Raw genomic sequence first — 16960 nt, 5'->3', positions numbered from 1 at the left:
AAGCCAATGAAAAAAAAAAAAAAAAAAAAAAAAAAAAGAAGGAAAGAAAAGGCAATGACCTACCCCGAAATCACTTTGTAGATGGCAAAGTTCCTCTCGCAAACCGCTGAAAGTAGAAAGCACGAGTCTCAGTGATTTATCTGATGTCACTCTCATCTGGGAAGAAAAGGATCAATTTTCAGTATTTTGTGGAATATAATCTCTTACCACAATTAGAGAGAGTCAATATCAGTAATAAAACCATTTTTATTCTAGCTTAAATGGTACAGTTTGAAATATACTTAGTGACTTAATAATGGCAGTAAAGAGGAAAATAAACTCACTCTGTAGCTAGCCAAAAAGCGCTGCTCACATCATTCAGCTTTGAAACTTCAATCACTGTCTACAAATGTGAGACTTATGCTCACTGCAAATTACAGTTATTAGTTCTTGCCTCACAGGACAAAACATATATTCAGATTAATAAAGAGCAAGAGGAATAAAGAGGAACTGGAAGCATGAACTTAATGAAATAAATAAATATGCTAGTATTTAATATTTTCAGCTAGTTTGCAAGTTTAGTGCTTTTTGAGTTTATAGCAATTTAATAACCACCACTCCTAGGAAACTACATGGCAGTGATTCATCTCTGAGGTTTGTGAAACTAAGCCTTTAACCCAAGGACAAAGCCATTAAACAAAACAAAACAAAACCCAAAAAACCAGCTCCTCCCTTCAAAGTACAAAACCAAAAAGATTAAAAGGATTTAACTGAACATTAAATAAAACCAGTAGTGCTGGTAGATGCAATTGTACCCATTTTCATTCCCCCCCACCTCCATCATTAATACATTCAAACAGCTGTGTGTCAGTTTATATTAAAGTGATTTTTTGTTGCAGTATTGCATGACCCAACTTAAAATCCTGGGAAGGAGCATCAAGGTTTTTTTTGCCAAATATAAGAACAGCTACAGATAAGTGCTATAGATCCTGAGATGATAAACAACTGCTTATCACTAATCTAAATATAAAAAGAACAGGGCTACATTATCTACTATAAAATTGTCTGTTTCCATATTTGTATGGATTATATTAATAGGATATAAATTACCAACACACAATACTGTTGAAACCTTCTTTTGCAGGACTTACAATGTTAGTCAGTTAAAAACCAAAGCACTTTTATAACATACAAGATGCATTTCAGTTTACATTATTAGTATTAAATAATGTATTTTACACTAAAGTCAGAACTGGCTGGAACTACAAGTATCAAAATACCATTTTGTATTTATGAATACACACAAGTGCTCCATTTTTACACCATCTGTACCTGGGCCTTCAAAAATGCAATTCTAAAGCTATGGAAGGTAAATTTCTATTAGAAAACAGAATTAGATTTTAGTTAGAAATTAGAATTTCTCATTTTTAATTAAGGTAGAATATGATAGAATTCCAGTTTTAACTTAAGATATTTAACAGGTATGGCCAAAAAGGTAAACAAAACATCTACACCAAGAGATTTTCAATAAAGAACTTATAAAGCATTTGGGTACCCGAGTCCAAAATTGAAATCCAAAAAAAAATTTTTTTTTAAATGCTCACTTGCTAACCCTTGTTCTGAAGCTGCATTGACTAGAAAGAAACTTGACTGCCTAACCCAGCGGTCACTGGCAGATGCTAAATTTAGTTATACGATCTGACAAATTTAACACTAGATCCCAAAACCTGTGCATCCTACTATGCCATACTTGCAAGGCAAGAAGTCTGATTTTGGGGATCTGTCATAAGTGTCATCTGATCCTTAATGACTGTTGGGTTTTTAAAAGCTTGGGGTACTGGGAGTCCGACACCAAGAACCTTCTCCCTGATGTTGGATATCTGGCGCCCTGGGACCTTTAAAAACCATGGATATAGCCCAGCTGCACCTGCTACCCTTTGAACATGCCAGCAAGCCACATGTTCAAATTACAGCATGATGTAAACCAGTTCACTTTTATCAATTTAAAAGAGGAACATCTCTGTCACTGATTTGGCATTTTACTCACTTCATAAATTTCTTGCACGTGTGGCATGTTGCCATTTATCATGCAATTAACACAAGTCTGCCAGGGGCCTGTATTGACTATACAAGTATTTTTTTTTTTTATTTTACTTTATTCCCTATACACATAAAGATATATTTGCACATGCCCCTATGAGCACCTTGGTGCCTGGCATTTAACTCTTGCCCAAGTTCAACCAGGATCTGGAAAACAGACTTTCTTCTCTCAAAGTCCCCTGGGGAGAAAGCTGTTTTTAACTATATTGAGCATATGTTGACAAAATAAATACAATTGTGACTGTTTTCTTGTATTACACTGGGTGGAGAGGGAGGTATTGTTAGGGCAGTTTCCTGGGTGTTGTAAGATGCAGGTTTGGACCCCTTATAAATCAGAAGGTGGAATTAAATGCAGGTCCCTGATTTTCTGGGCAAATGCTTTAACTTTAAAAAGAAGAGACCGATTCCTATTCAGTTCTTTTAAAGAATAGTTGTAGGCCTCAGACTCTACCCTAAAGAGAGGATTCCAGGCTGTGGATGCCAACTAGATTGCAGTGTGTGAGATTTAGAGAGAGGGACAGGATCTAAAATTCACCCTGGTAATCTGCAATACCTATTGGCTGGCTTAGACAGCCATCTTTGTTACCATTTTGAGTTGTCTTGATATTAGCTGCTGAGAAGTGCTCTTTATACAGTCCATGAAGAGAGTCTAAGCACCTAAATTAGGGTTCTAGATGCCACTGAGGGCTACATATCCTGTTCTGAATCTGGCCCCTTTCTCTAATATAGCACTTTTCAGTAGCTGGTATCAAGACACTTTATAAAATGAGAATACCATACTAATATGCATCAAAAGATGGTAAGAAAAGTAATAATGTAACTATTATGAGGCCATTAGATGACCCAGCCTGCTTCATTTTGAGGCTTCTTTTTTTTCTTTTTCTGATCACCTCAGATCTAAAAATGTGCAAACCTGGCTGAGGAGAGACTGCACTTGTTAGGAGAAGATCAAGACAATACAGAGATATAAAGCAACAGGGCACACTTTTACATGAAAAGTTATAAAGCTTATAAAATTGTAAAATGACTAAGATAACATCATCAGTATAAAACAGACATGCATGCTGGGTGTCATAGATGGTTCTTAGCATATCAACAGGAGTTGAATGGTTGTAAGAAATTAAGGGACTTGTCGAAGTATGACAATTAGACATTTGTTAAAACCATTAATGACTTTTTAAACCTTTACAGTTAGAATCTTAATACAAAGAACTACTAACAAAAGGTCTAAAGACGTAAAGCAGGTGCTATTTAATCTTTCCGTATAAAACTAAAAATAGTTTCCAGCAAAATTGAAAGACAGAATTAAATATTTTAAAGAGAAAAAAGTGCATTATGTAAAAAGTAAGTAGTCTGCTGAAACAACTGTGATGGCATACCATTGAGACTAAGCCCATAGTAAGATTCTAAGAAGTATAAGGCATTAGGATAAAATAAAATATCTAATGCGTATGTTCACCTGTGTTTCAGGAAATCAAGGCAATTACTAGCTGCTTCAACTTAACTTTTCCCCTTATCCCCATCTCTTTTAGTGGTTTATTTTATTTGCATACCTGAAGGATATAGCGAATTAACTGCTTTGTCGATTCTGATAATCCTTTAGGAATCAAACATTCAATGTCTTCAATCTAGAAGTGGAATGAAGGGAATAAAAAGTCAAACCAAATACAATTGGTTATCTTTAAAAAACTGAGAAGTTTCATAATATCTCTTCATTAATTACACATCACTATGAAGAAACATGGTTACTGTGATATAACAAATGGAATGTGAATAGATCACACCCCATCCAGAAATCTGTGTTTTACACTCTATATAACACTAAATTAAGTTACATTATTTAAACTTTTGATTGATGAATATGCTAAAAACATTTTTTAGCATTAAAGTGGGTCTTGCATTTAAAGAGACCCAAATGGTTAATTAGCCTCCTGTTACGGAGAAATAAAAAAGTTATATTAAAATTGTCACTATCAGTTTGTAAGAGAATCTGATCAAATTTCCATTGCTAAGTATAGACAGAGTTATAGGCACCAGAAAGACCAACAAGCTGAAAAAAGCACTACAAGTATTTCAATAAGTGGCCCTCTTTTCTGCTGCTTACTATGGAAGTATTACTTGACCTTCTGACCCAAAAGCCTTAAAAAAATTAAGGCCTTTATCAACATCATATTTACAACTCTACAGCTGTAGATTCAGAACCCTATTAATAACTAAGAATCTTCTATTATCATAGATTCAGTAGGCTGCTCCAGATCTTCAGCTGATGAAAGTTCATATAGCTTCACTGCATTCAAAACAGAGGGTCCATTTCACTCCCATCACCAATGGAAGTCAGTGACAGACCAGACTGGATTGCACTGGACACTTACTTCACTACGATATTCAATGTTGGGTTTCCTGTAAGATACACATAATGACAGATTGAGAGAGAGTACTTCCTGCTGATTTTAATGCAAAATAGAAAAACTGACCCAATACTCAAAAATGGTACAAGGCAAGCCTTTGTTCTCTCCCACCTTTTAAAAACTTTGTACCAGAAGCAAAGGAGGGTTAACCCCAGCACAGACTTTTCCTTTATGAAAGGCAACATTTGGGAACTATTAAAACATTTCAAAGCATTACCAACACTTCAACAGTTACCAGAATAAGTTAATTCATAGTTAATTCTGATTTCTTGCAACAGAAAATTATTAAATAGTCACTAAAATTGATGAGTACCTTTACTGCTTTAGGGAAAAATAAACATGGGTGAGTGAGAGCAAGAAAAAACACGGTGGGGAGGGAAGGAACAATAGTTTTAAAAGAGTTGAAAAGTTTATTTTGAAAAATAAATGCAACCTGGCGAAATTAGGTACCATATAAGTCTTTCAAATACTATTAATCCATGCAGCTTAATTTTCATTTAGGTGCTGTACATTACAATGCATGAAGCTGATCTCATAATCCAAAATATGCCGTAATATAAGGAATAAAGCTACAATGTTAACATAAAGGTAATTTTTCTTAACACTTCCAGTTGAGTAATGTAATTGTTTCTTTGAGCAACATGTCACAGCATGCTGCTCACACACTGCAGTATACTTCTTATGCTGTCTAAATATCTCAACAAGAGTGAAAATATGTAACTCTTAAGTGCTTTGAGCATTTAATCACAGACAATGCGAAATATACTGGATTCAATAAAGTTGCGTGGTTATGGCCATCTCTCGTATCTGTATGCAAGTCACTGAGTGCGTAATCTGTGAACATCCTTCTAGCGAGAAAGTTTTTCCTAACATCTAACTGAAACTTCTATTGCTGCAACTTGAGACCATTGTTCCTTGCTCTCTCATCTGCCATGACTGAAAACAGTCTAGTTCCATCCTCTTTGGAACCAACCTTCAGGTAGCTGAAGGCTGAAAATAATCCCCCCTCACCTCAGTCTCCTCTTCTCCAGACTAAATAAGACCAGTTCCCTCAGCTTTTCCTCAGAAGTCATGTTCCCCAGCCATCTAACCATTTTTGTTACCCTCTTCTGGACTCTATCCAATTTGTCTATGTCTTTTCTGTGGTGCAGGGCCCCAAAACTGGACACAGTACTCCAAATGTGGCCTCACCAATGCCAAATAGAGAGGAATAATCACTTCCTTCAATCTGCTGGCAACACTCCTACTAATGCAGCCCAGTATGCCGTTAGCCTTCTTGGCAACAAGGGCACACTGTTGGTTCATATTCAACTTATTGTTCACTGTAACCCCCAGGTGCTTTTCTACAGATCTGTTATTTGGCCAGTCAGTTCCCAGCCAGTACCCAGTGCATGGGATTGTTCCATCCTAAGTGTAGGACTTCACACTTGTCCTTACTGAACCTCATGAAATTTCTTTTGGTCCAGTCTTCCAGTTGGCAAGATCTCTCCAAATCCCAGCCATACCCTCCAGGATATCTACTACTCCCCACAGATCGGTGTCATTGGCAAATTTGCTAAGGGTGCACTCCTTCTTATATTCCAGATCATTGATGAAGGTACTGAAGAAAACCAGCCCCAGGACTGACCCCTGAGGCACTCCACTTGATACTGGCTGCCAACTAGACCTCAAGCCATTGATTACTCTTGCATGAATGTTGTAGGAAACTAAATCAAAAGCTTTGCTAGACTCAAGGTATAAGCCACTTCTCTCCCTAGAGCCACAGAGCCAGTTATCTCATCATAAAAGGCAATCAGGTTGCTCAGGCATGGTACAACTATGGTATGCAATCCTAAGATTTTTAGAATACCAGAAGGATGGGACAGCTATTCCTGTAGTACCTGCTTCCTAGCTTGTCCACATGCTGCAGTAAACAGCTGTACAGGTCATTACTCTTGCAGTTCAGTTCAGCAAGCAGTTCTCCAAAATATCGGCAGTCCAGCTGGTCGTTACATTGCTGAGGACACGGCACACATTGCTGAGGACATGGCACACATTGCTGAGGACATGGCACCTGGAAGTGGGGCAGGGGTGAGAAAGGCAAACCAATATCCCGATTAATATGAAAAAATAATATGAACATTTTTACCTTAAAAAAAAAAGTGATGACTGAATTTTGGAAGGTTTATGATACGCATTATTATTTGTTTGCTCTTATTATTTACAAAAGTTTTTGTATTTTGAAAAAAGCAAGACTTGTTTTGGTAATAATCTTTTACCGAACCTACTGTATAACTTGAAGAGGTATGTTAGATTACTCTTTGGACACAAAATACCCTTCAAGTCCAAAAGCTCATCCAATGTCTCTCCCAATTATGCACTTCAGGCAATGATTGCAAAAAAAAAAAAAAATGCACCAAACAAATCTTGCTTTCACGTATACCTTGGACCACCCTGGCTACAGTAATACTACACCATCTATGTCATCATTTTTTCAATAAAGTGCTGTAAAAGCCAAGTAATTCCTTTACTATACCACAACGATAAAATAAAGAAGCAAAATCAGTCTCATTATACTAACCTTATTCCAAAGACTTCTCACTGAAAACATCTTTCTACTGTACCAGTGTGGTCACTGTTCCGGAAAGGAAGGTGCTAAGAATTGGGAATTAAGCTCTCTTTTTAAATATATTTAATGAACAGCACACATCCCTGTGGCTTTGTCTTCACAGTTAATCCACAGGGGTGGCACCCAGGTTGGCCTGGCGTAAGCATGAGATTCCCCACTGCAAAGCTATGCACATATTACTGTGTCGTCATTGCTTCTCTGTGCTCCTACATGCATCTGCAAGTATATCGGGCTAGGCTAGACATTCATGTGTAGCACTACGAAGAGCATCAGATGTATAATTCTGGTATAAACAAATTAAAAGACTCCCTCTCCCATGAGCTCCATCTTTGTGATAACTTATGAAATGCAAAACACACACTTCTCCTGTCATAGCTGAAGCAAAATGTTAGGTGCTCTGTTTCAGACTTACCTTCTCTCCAATTCAGTCTTTGTGCCATAAGTGATATATTTGGCACTTACTCACAGATATGCATTTCATTTCTTGGGCACGTAACTGTGCATTCATACAAGACTATGTATGTGCATACCTGACTACAGTCCCAGAGACAAAGGGTGGAGAAATTTTTCCAAGCAGTTTGGAAGTTTTGGAGTTTTTTTCCAGATGGTCTGGAAAAAAGCATGAAGTTAGAGCACTACGAGACAAGAGAAGTCTCAAGGAAATCTCAGGGAAGGAACTGGAGAGGAGATAGAGAGAAAAAAAAATTAAGAACAGAGCAGCAAGACTGATATATGAAGTGTTTTTAAATTAAGCAGGGAAGTCCACCAGTACAGAATTTGTGGAAGGAATAGGGAGAAATTAGACACAAGAAAGGAAATCTCTTTCTTTGCACTTCTCCAAGCAAAATCTTATTAGCAGAAGTATCTACAGTATAATGTAAGGAATTCTGTTACAAAGTTTGAGGAAATTACTGTCACACTAAGGGTGGCATTCTGTATTTCCCTCTGATGGTCTAAGTGGCAGATTCTGTTTCCTGGCAGTGTGAGAAACGTATGGGCATACACAGTTTGTGCACAGAATTAGTGTGTTCAGGAGACATAAGTGGCTATAGGCACTGTACATGCTTGTGAAGCATGCTGATAGCTAAAGTCCAAAAGTGTAGGCAGCCCAAAACTATGATGGGAGAGAGGAGGGAAGACCACTTTACCAAATTTTAGCTGAGTGAGGGCACTCATCCAGAAACACAGGGCTCCTATATATGTGCAGGAAGGCTGCCCCAATGTGTTGTAATTACAGCGTGTTGGAGCAGACTTGATTAATTGAGCCTCTTGGAGCATGGCAATTACCAAGCTCCAGCAGACTCCAGTGCCACATGCATTAGCATCCCCACACTGAAAATGGTGGTGGGGTACTTTAAAATCAAAGCTGGTTTGATAAGTGCCCCACCACCATTTTTCAGCATGGGAATCCTGATATATGTGACACTTATTTAGTGTGGCTCTTGGAGCTCAGCTAAATACAGTGCCACCTCTACCTCCCAGGGCACATCTATATGTGCCCAGTTTCTAGGCCCTTTTCCCACAGTGTGCTTGAACTTGCATCTCTCTGACTTCCCAGCACAGCACTCTAACCACACCACAGATCAAGCCTTACCCATCTACTTTTACAAGAGTTTTTCTTTGATACTACTTCCACCCCTCTCCCCAGGCAACCAAGAGAGAGAGATTTGGGTACAAGTGGAAGAAAGCAAGCTAGAGGAAGTGTAACTCAACAAGACAGCACAAGCCATGGATTTCAGCCTAGAGCCTGCTCCCAGTGAGGCAAAAACTGCTTTCTGTCCACCTTTTCCATTAACTATTCAATGCAAGGCACAATGGCTTATCCTCAAAAGAAACACTGGGGAGACACATATCTAAAATGGTCATTAGAGTACTGTGATGAGATATCAGAAAGATAGAGGTTTTAACCCTCTTCGATCAGGGGTCACCTGGAACCTATGTCTCCAGCTTTCTGGACAAGTGTCTCGATCACTCAGCTACTGGGGTTAAACATACAGGAGTGCCCTTCTCCTCTATCATTTTATTTCCAAGACTTGATCTCTGACATGTGCATACATAGTCTTCTCAGCATGCAGAGTTACATAGTCAAGAAATGAAATTCCTACTTGTACACAAGTGCCAAACATGCCCCAAGACAATTAAAAATCTGCCCCTTAGATAATAAAAAAAAATGGAAATAGATAGTGCTAAAAAGACTGGCTTGACATCACACACTAACGGATAACAGCCAAAAAAGCCACCTTAGAGGACATTGTGCGCTGCTAAGACTACATACAGGTAAACAGATTAGCGAAGTGTGGCATGCTTATGAGAGTACTGCAACAGGAAGATCATACACAAACATCTTACTTCTGAGAAAAAGGTAGTAAATTCCCACAAAATGTAAAAGGAGGCATGAATAAGCCTATGTACCACACGTTCTGAAAACAAAGTAATCTTCTAAGACAGGATAAGTTTTCTAGTCTTTTCTATTTTAGATGGAATAGGCCTAAGAGTCAAATTTCCAACTACTGCTTAGTAAATGTGTTTCTAGAGTAACTATCAATTTGACAAGTGCAATGGTCAAACACACAGTTTTGGACAGCATGGGTTTTGGTTTAAAATTACCCTCAAAATGCCATAAACAGGATATAGGGAAAACAGGTAAAATCATCGTCTCTATCTGCCAGTGACATGATCATAAAGCTACCGAGTAATTTTGAAATGTATTTTGTCTGCACTCCAGTCAAAAAATCTCCTTCCACTTAGGCCCCTTAAAATATATACAGCTGGCTCAATAAGCCCATAAGTGTGCGCTTTGACAACTCAGAACAAATCACAAAAGAATCACACTATGCTGAGATTGCAAAAGAAAGAAAGTTGTCATTGTTCAGCAGTAAAACACATACATACACATTTTGTTTATTTATTTTGTGCATTTTCCAAAAGGAGGTGAGGAACTTAAAGTCACCACATCACATTATTTAGATAGAGCACTTCAAGGAGGAACAACTTAGAACACAACTTCTCTGTAAAGCACTATCCTATAAGATAAGATAAGACAAAAGGTCCTCTGGAGCCTAGTAGCCCATGGGGCTAGAGCAGTTTCTATAGCCAATGGCATAGAAGACATGACATGGTCAGCATCATGTCCAACTGTCCTACCTTCTGCAGCCTGAATGACCCATTTACAGCAGGGACAACTGGGGGTGGCCTGTGGCACAGTTCTGAAGCTGCTGTTCGAACTTTTGAATCTAGAAATGTAGCAAGGTATCTTAACCTTTTTGAAACCACTCTCAAGGTCATAACAATATATTATGAAAAGAAAAATACTTAGTAGAAGCTTTTCTTACCGGTTCACATGTCTGGACAGTTACCCTGCTCCTTTCTCTACTATCACCACAGACAGGGATTGGGATTATTTCACAGGGACTACCAGTTTGGGTTTGTTGGCACTGCTGAGTGATTTGTGACTGTTCAGTTTGCTGGCATGTCTGGGGAACATGGCACTGGTTAGATTGCAGAGGAATTTGGTAGGAAACCTGGTATATAAAAAAAAGAACAAGAATTCAAAATTACTTTACACCAAGAACCACCCTCTACTCAGTATAGAAGTACTGTACACATAAATAAAATATATATTTTACATAGAAAGACCTAAAAATCATAGTTTATATTGACTACTGTTGAATTACACTGACAAATGTGCCTTTATAAACATATTTAAACAAACAAAAAAGGCTCAACTGAAATGAGAAATACAATTTTTAGCAATTGTTTTGCTGCTCTCAACATGGACTATACATAGATTGGAATTTTGGGGCTTTTTGATTTTTTTTCCCTGCTACACATTTCAAGGGTCTGTTCTCTCAGTTCAGTCTGTTCTCGCAAGTGCCCTTTCCTCGACCTCTTTTTTCTTGTTTTCCTCCTAGGCCATGAGTGGCCAATGAGAGGGGGAAAAGTTTGCTCCTCACCTCCTTCTACACTGCAGAGTTTCAAAAATTAGAACTCACAGAAGCAGAAAAGTAGGCTGGAAAATACTCCAAAAAGCCACTTTGTCCAAAGGTTCCCAAATTTCTTTCTTATTGCATACCCCCTTCCAAATTTACCAGCGGCCTGTGTACCCCTACCAGATAAAATTTGTATCTTAACCCCTTAAAATGTCAATTATTATTATAATGAAAATTAAAATCTGTCATTACACAATTTCTCTCTTGTACCCCCCCCAGAGATGTCTTGCGTACCCCTGTGGGTATACATTTTGGGAACCCTTGATCTAATCCAACCCCTGCTCTGAGGCAAGATTATTCATATCCAAATCATCCCATACAAGAGCTCATCTAACCCGTTCTTAAAACATTGAAGGATGAAGATCCCACAGCTTTTCTAGGTGACAACAGAGTAATTTGGGTACAGATTCAGAGGCAATGTCAGAATAGCAACCTCTAGGAAGCCTATGCCCACACCATCACCTGTGCTGGGGGAGCTCAGACTTGGGCAACACTACCCATGCCACTCCCTCAGACTGCAGTAATGTGTTCCAATGTTTGACTATCCTCATTTTCCAATTACAGACAAGCTAGAGGGGTCTATCACTACAAATGTGTGTTTACTAAGGTGACTTTTAAAAAGGGAGTTTTAGGGCAAAAACACAGTTAAACATGCTGAATCCTGCTCATCTCACTCATAAAAATACCTCCATCAACTTCAAGTTTTTAACCTGATTTTATACAAAAAACCCTATCAGATTGGACATTAATGCCATAAAAAGCAAAATCTTGAGACAACTGTAGAACGTAACAATTTTATTGCAAAACAGCTAAGTACAAACAAACAAAACAAAAAATTGCCTACCTTTTGGGGATTTAACAATTCATATTTTCTTATGGTCTTTTCATAAATAACATTATTTCCTGGGCAAAAGCTTCCTCCTCTCAGAAATGGAGACAATGGCTCCTGTACAGTAGGTAAGAAAAAAAAACGAACGACCACAAAACATTAATATACCATCTTCCTGGCTATGCCACACATACATTTGGCCCATTATGAATTAGTACCCTGCAGACTGAAAAAAAGGTTTTATTTAGGTATGACACAGGACTACATACATTGAATAAATAAGATATACTAGCAAGAAAACTCAAGAGCTTGAGCATTTCTGATCAGCAGTAGCTCCAAAATGTGTATAAGCGCTATAGATAGACAGTGCATATGCACTGTGGACATAAAGGGCAGGTCCCATCTACCATGCCATATTCCTCAACTGCAGACCCACAGCATGAGAAAGGAAGAATGAAAAGTAGACTGCAAAATGAGCATGTGGACATTAGATCTCAAAGTAATTTCTCTGTTTCCTTTGCCTAAGTGACCACAGACACATTCCACCGTGGACAACCCTAAAGAAAAGACCAGTCCATTTGGAAACAAAATCTCAGTCTCACCAAAGAACAGTGATTTGAGACACTGTTCTATCAAAAAAAAAAAAAAGTGATCTGGAAACTTTAGAAACTATACAACTTCTTGTGAATTTGTGAAGGGAATTTCAGGCAGCCACTTCATAAAATTTCTGTGATGGATACATTTTTCAGTCATGCCTTGAAGCTTACTTGGAGCTCTAGTGAAGTACACTCAACTAGACTAGATTATTTGCAAAGCCTGTTCTCACAGTCTGGAAATCAAAGGCTGTAGGTGGAAACTGTTTACCCTTTATCTGGTCCACAAAGGGCTAAGGAAATTACCTACATCAGCCAGTGACCTTTCGGGCTGTGGCTTGGATGGACCCAGTTCGGATAATAAGTGGGTGGGTGCTAGAACCCAGCCACTGACAGTGTTTTACTATATGGTGACCGGGGGAAAGTGGACACTGCACATTTTTCCACATGGCTGTGGCACAGGAAGGCAACTGCTGCCAAAGCCACACATGGCCAAATGCCACTGAAGCCCCCCCATGTCTATGTGCTGAACCAACTGGCTTCACGGGCTGGATCTGGCCTGCAAACTGTAGGTTGCTGACGCCCGACCCAACTAGTTTTGTCCCTTAAAAAGGAGTAAGCCAAGTCAAGTCTTGCATTCAGATATGGAGCAGTACTTCCATCCTGGATGCATGAGGTTTTGAGAAACATATCACTAGGTGCATACATTGGTTTACGCAAAACTGAGTACTCAGCTTTTCCAGGAATTTCAGGTGTGTCTATAGAGACCTGCTAATTTTTCTGGGTGAAAAACAATGTGCGGACATCCATTATAAGAGCCTTTGAGCCCTCTTCACCCTTATTTACAACGTGATAGAAATAAAAAGGTTATTACCATTGACAAATGCTGTGTGGTACATCAGAGATCCAACTAAATTCATATGCCAACCTAGGACCAGCTCTCCTATTGCTAGGAATACTTTAGTTATACCTTAAGAATCTGAGTGGGAAAATACTATCTGCCCCTTTACTGGTTAGCCAAAACAGTTAATAAGTACACTTCAAACTCCGGGCAGTTTGGTCTGCTTCATTTGCAAAAGGTAATCTAGGTTGAATACTATCTATTCCTCACATAGAACTAAGGATCTCATATTATACCACAGGTATGTTTATACCACAACAATTCAAGATCTAAATCCAGGGAACTTTCATGTGAAGACTCTCTGGGATTATCCCCATCTTCATATAATTAAGCAAAAGAGGAAATAATGTTAAATTTGAGTTCCACACCAAGATAGATTGAATTCACGAAAGCAGCTCAGTTTCACTGAAATTGAAGACTCATTAATTTCAATGGATCAAGCCCTGTCCCAATACACCAAGTTCTCTATTTTATTATTGTTATAATATAAATTGTGCATCAGAATACAAGCAATCTGAACTGCTTGATCAATTCCAGAGGACAGAGACAGACTGGTACTGACCTACAACAAGATTAACAAGTCAGTTATTCAAACAGAGCAAAAATATGCTGGAGAAAGGAAATTATATACAACATGGTAAGATGCTGTCTCTGCATAAGAAAATCTTATTTCATTTCTTTTTTATTGTCTCATAAGCATTAATGGCATCAAAGGGAAAGGAGGGGGAAGAGATCAAACGTCTCAGAGGGTCCATGTACACACTGGACACTGAAAAGTTTCCTTGAGTGTACAAATCATAATGCAGTATTCAACTACATTTAAAAGGTTACCAGAGTTCAAACTTACAATATCTATTGCTTCCTCACCTAGGACAAATAATTTATTTTCCTTTGAGGTAGGCCTGTTGAACAGAAGAATTGTACCTTTCAATAAGTCTAGCAGAACAGCTGCGTAAAATAGCTTAAAAATCTTAGTGCTAAGAAAGTATCTTGCATGTTTTGCAACTTTAAATATACTATCTGTGCAAAGTTCTTCCTGTTTACAAAACTTGTTTCATAAGCTGATACAGAAAGCAAGAACATTTTACCTGCATCTCTTGGCATTCACATCAAATCCCAGCTTAACTGCCCAAATAAAGATTCTATAGTTATATAGTTCTGAAGCTTAGGCTAAAGTCAGCAACATTTCTCCCCCACACCCTCTCCCCACACCTCCTGCTAATTTTAATAGCTTTACAAGCCATAAAACTTGGATCTGCATCATGATCCATCGAATAACATGAGCCATCAAATAACAGCAGGGTGGACAAACTGGATACAGGTGACAGGAATACAGGGTCTTCATAAAGTCCTTGTGCACTTTTAAACTTTAATAACTTAGGTTGTGTACAAGGACTTTATGAAGACCCTGTATTATGCAACAGGAGAGTATAAGTGAAGATGAAGGGAAAAGTCAGCAAGACGTGTACATTCTTCACTATTGTACGGAGCGGAGACATGTTCCCTGAAGAAAACTCACGAAAGGAAATGGAATGTGACAGAAAAGAATGCTCCAATGGATGTGTGGAGCAATGAAGAGGGATAAAGTAAGGAATGCTTACATCTGAGGACCGGTGAAGGTAGTGGAGGCATCTAAGAAAAGTACAGAAGAGAAGACTGGCATGGTATGGTCATGTTCAAAGGAGTCTGGAAGAATACATGGGAAAAGAAGTTATCAGAATGACAGTACCAGGGCGAAGGGAAAAGGAAGAGATGGAGAGATATAGTGGAGCGGGACATGAGAGGAGTAGTTGAAAGAAGATATGCATGACCAAAGTCAGTGGAAAGCCAGGATCCACAACAGCAACCTCATTTAGACAGGACAAGTAAGTGAAGATGATGACAAGCCATAAAACTGTTCTAGAAATCTAAGTATATGAGAAAATGTAAGATCTGTGTCTCAAGGTCCAAATATTTCCATGATATTCTAAACCGCATGTTACAAGTTCCATAAGTGAACAATACATGTTCCAATAACAATAATAAATAGAATTACCATGAATAGAACATATCATGGAAGATAAGAATCAAGTTTCATATTGTCAGTTTTAAATGTTTTAACCTAAAAAGTTTTTACCAAGGATTGTGTCATAGAAGATTAACTTGGACAGATATGTTTTCAAAACCTTTTGTATACAACTGCCCTCCTGTAGTTGGGAGCAAAGCAGCTGTCCCTAATCCTAGATAATGTCCTTTTATACAACCATAGTCAAGAACTTATCCCTAACAGCAGCAATGTTTACACTACCTTAAATAGATCTGACTATAGAGACAGATCCTGGGAGGTGCTTAGTACCTCCAATTCCTGTTGATTTCAGTTTTCAATATTTACATCTAAATTTACAGAATCATGACCAAGGCCATGAGAATTTAAGATGCTCGAAACATAACAAGGAGTTACTCAACATTTCAGAAGACCAGGCATTTGGAGAGTGAGAAACATGAAAAAAGACCATTCCAGTTTTTATGCAATTCTCCTACCTGGTCAGGATTCTCTATTATAATCCTCCGAACAGTACCCTGTGAACAGGGAGATATTTTTATGTTTGGAGACTGGATTTCCTATAAGAAAGAAGAAAATAAAAAGAATCAGCAATTACTACTATTTACTCTAAGGTCTTTGGTATGATCCTAAATACCCCAATTTTTAAACATTGCCAAATTTACACAGAAAGATGTGTACTAAAAATCAGCTATAAATGTATTATGAAATGAAAAGAAGAAATCTTTAGAAATACTTTAAGTCATTGCCTAAACTTTAAAAGAAGGGTGTCAAACTCATCTGGCTTCCTGGGCCAGATACAGACTGCAGACCTCCTTGTGGCTGGATCTAGACCCAACCAGGTCAGTGGGGCCCTTGAATCAGGGACCGGGAGGGGAGGGGGTTAATGTAGTCATTGCTTACCCCCTGCCAGAACACATATTCCCACTGGTGTTTGGTACCCTGGACTCTGGCAGCAGGCCTTGCCCCAACTCATCCCAACCTCAATTTCTCAGCTTTCCTAGGAGAACTGAGGCTGTAAGCTGGACACCCCCGCTTTAAAAAATTGCTAGAATTGGTTGTACACTATAACCTCATAAATCCGGATACCAAAAATCCAGAATTCTTGAAAATCCAGCACTTTTTAAAAATACATTACAGCAGGGAGTAACGGTGGCCAGTCCCAGAGCAGCAGAGGGGGAAGCTTGCATACAGCGGGTGCCTTCGTGTACCACCCTGTGTTGCTGCTCCCCATCCCACACTCTGGTTTCAAAAATCTGGAATTTTCAAATTTCTGCCAGGTGCTCGGTTCCAAGCGTGCTGGATTTATGAGGTTATACTGTATCTTCATTTTGATGTTCCAAAACTAAGAACTTAAAGCCTCTTTAAAGCATCTCAAATTAAACAGCTAAAAACTGAAACACCTAAAGTTACTTTTGGAAATGCAGGTCCATACTTTTTAATGTTATGGAGCATGATATTTATAATAGTAATAATTATTATTATTATTGTTATTAGATTCTCCCAAGGCTC

The 16960-nt window shown here is 38.4% G+C and overlaps 1 protein-coding gene across 1 annotated transcript in view; it reads right to left on the bottom strand.

The window, feature by feature from the left end:
- POF1B (premature ovarian failure, 1B) overlaps positions 1 to 16960 on the bottom strand; it is a 54984-nt gene that overhangs the window by 15465 nt on the left and 22559 nt on the right. Inside the window, exons 3-9 of the mRNA XM_019536179.1 lie at positions 15928 to 16008; positions 11929 to 12030; positions 10428 to 10616; positions 6368 to 6540; positions 4452 to 4479; positions 3633 to 3707; positions 64 to 156 (exon numbers count right to left, since the gene is read on the bottom strand). Of these exons, the coding sequence (XP_019391724.1) occupies positions 64 to 156; positions 3633 to 3707; positions 4452 to 4479; positions 6368 to 6540; positions 10428 to 10616; positions 11929 to 12030; positions 15928 to 16008 (741 nt within the window). The remainder of the gene's footprint in view (positions 1 to 63; positions 157 to 3632; positions 3708 to 4451; positions 4480 to 6367; positions 6541 to 10427; positions 10617 to 11928; positions 12031 to 15927; positions 16009 to 16960) is intronic.

Source organism: Crocodylus porosus, unplaced genomic scaffold (assembly GCF_001723895.1).
Source record: "Crocodylus porosus isolate Cpor-Errol unplaced genomic scaffold, CroPor_comp1, whole genome shotgun sequence".
NCBI classification, from domain to species: domain Eukaryota; kingdom Metazoa; phylum Chordata; order Crocodylia; family Crocodylidae; genus Crocodylus; species Crocodylus porosus.
This window is presented reverse-complemented; position numbering and strand designations above follow the sequence as displayed.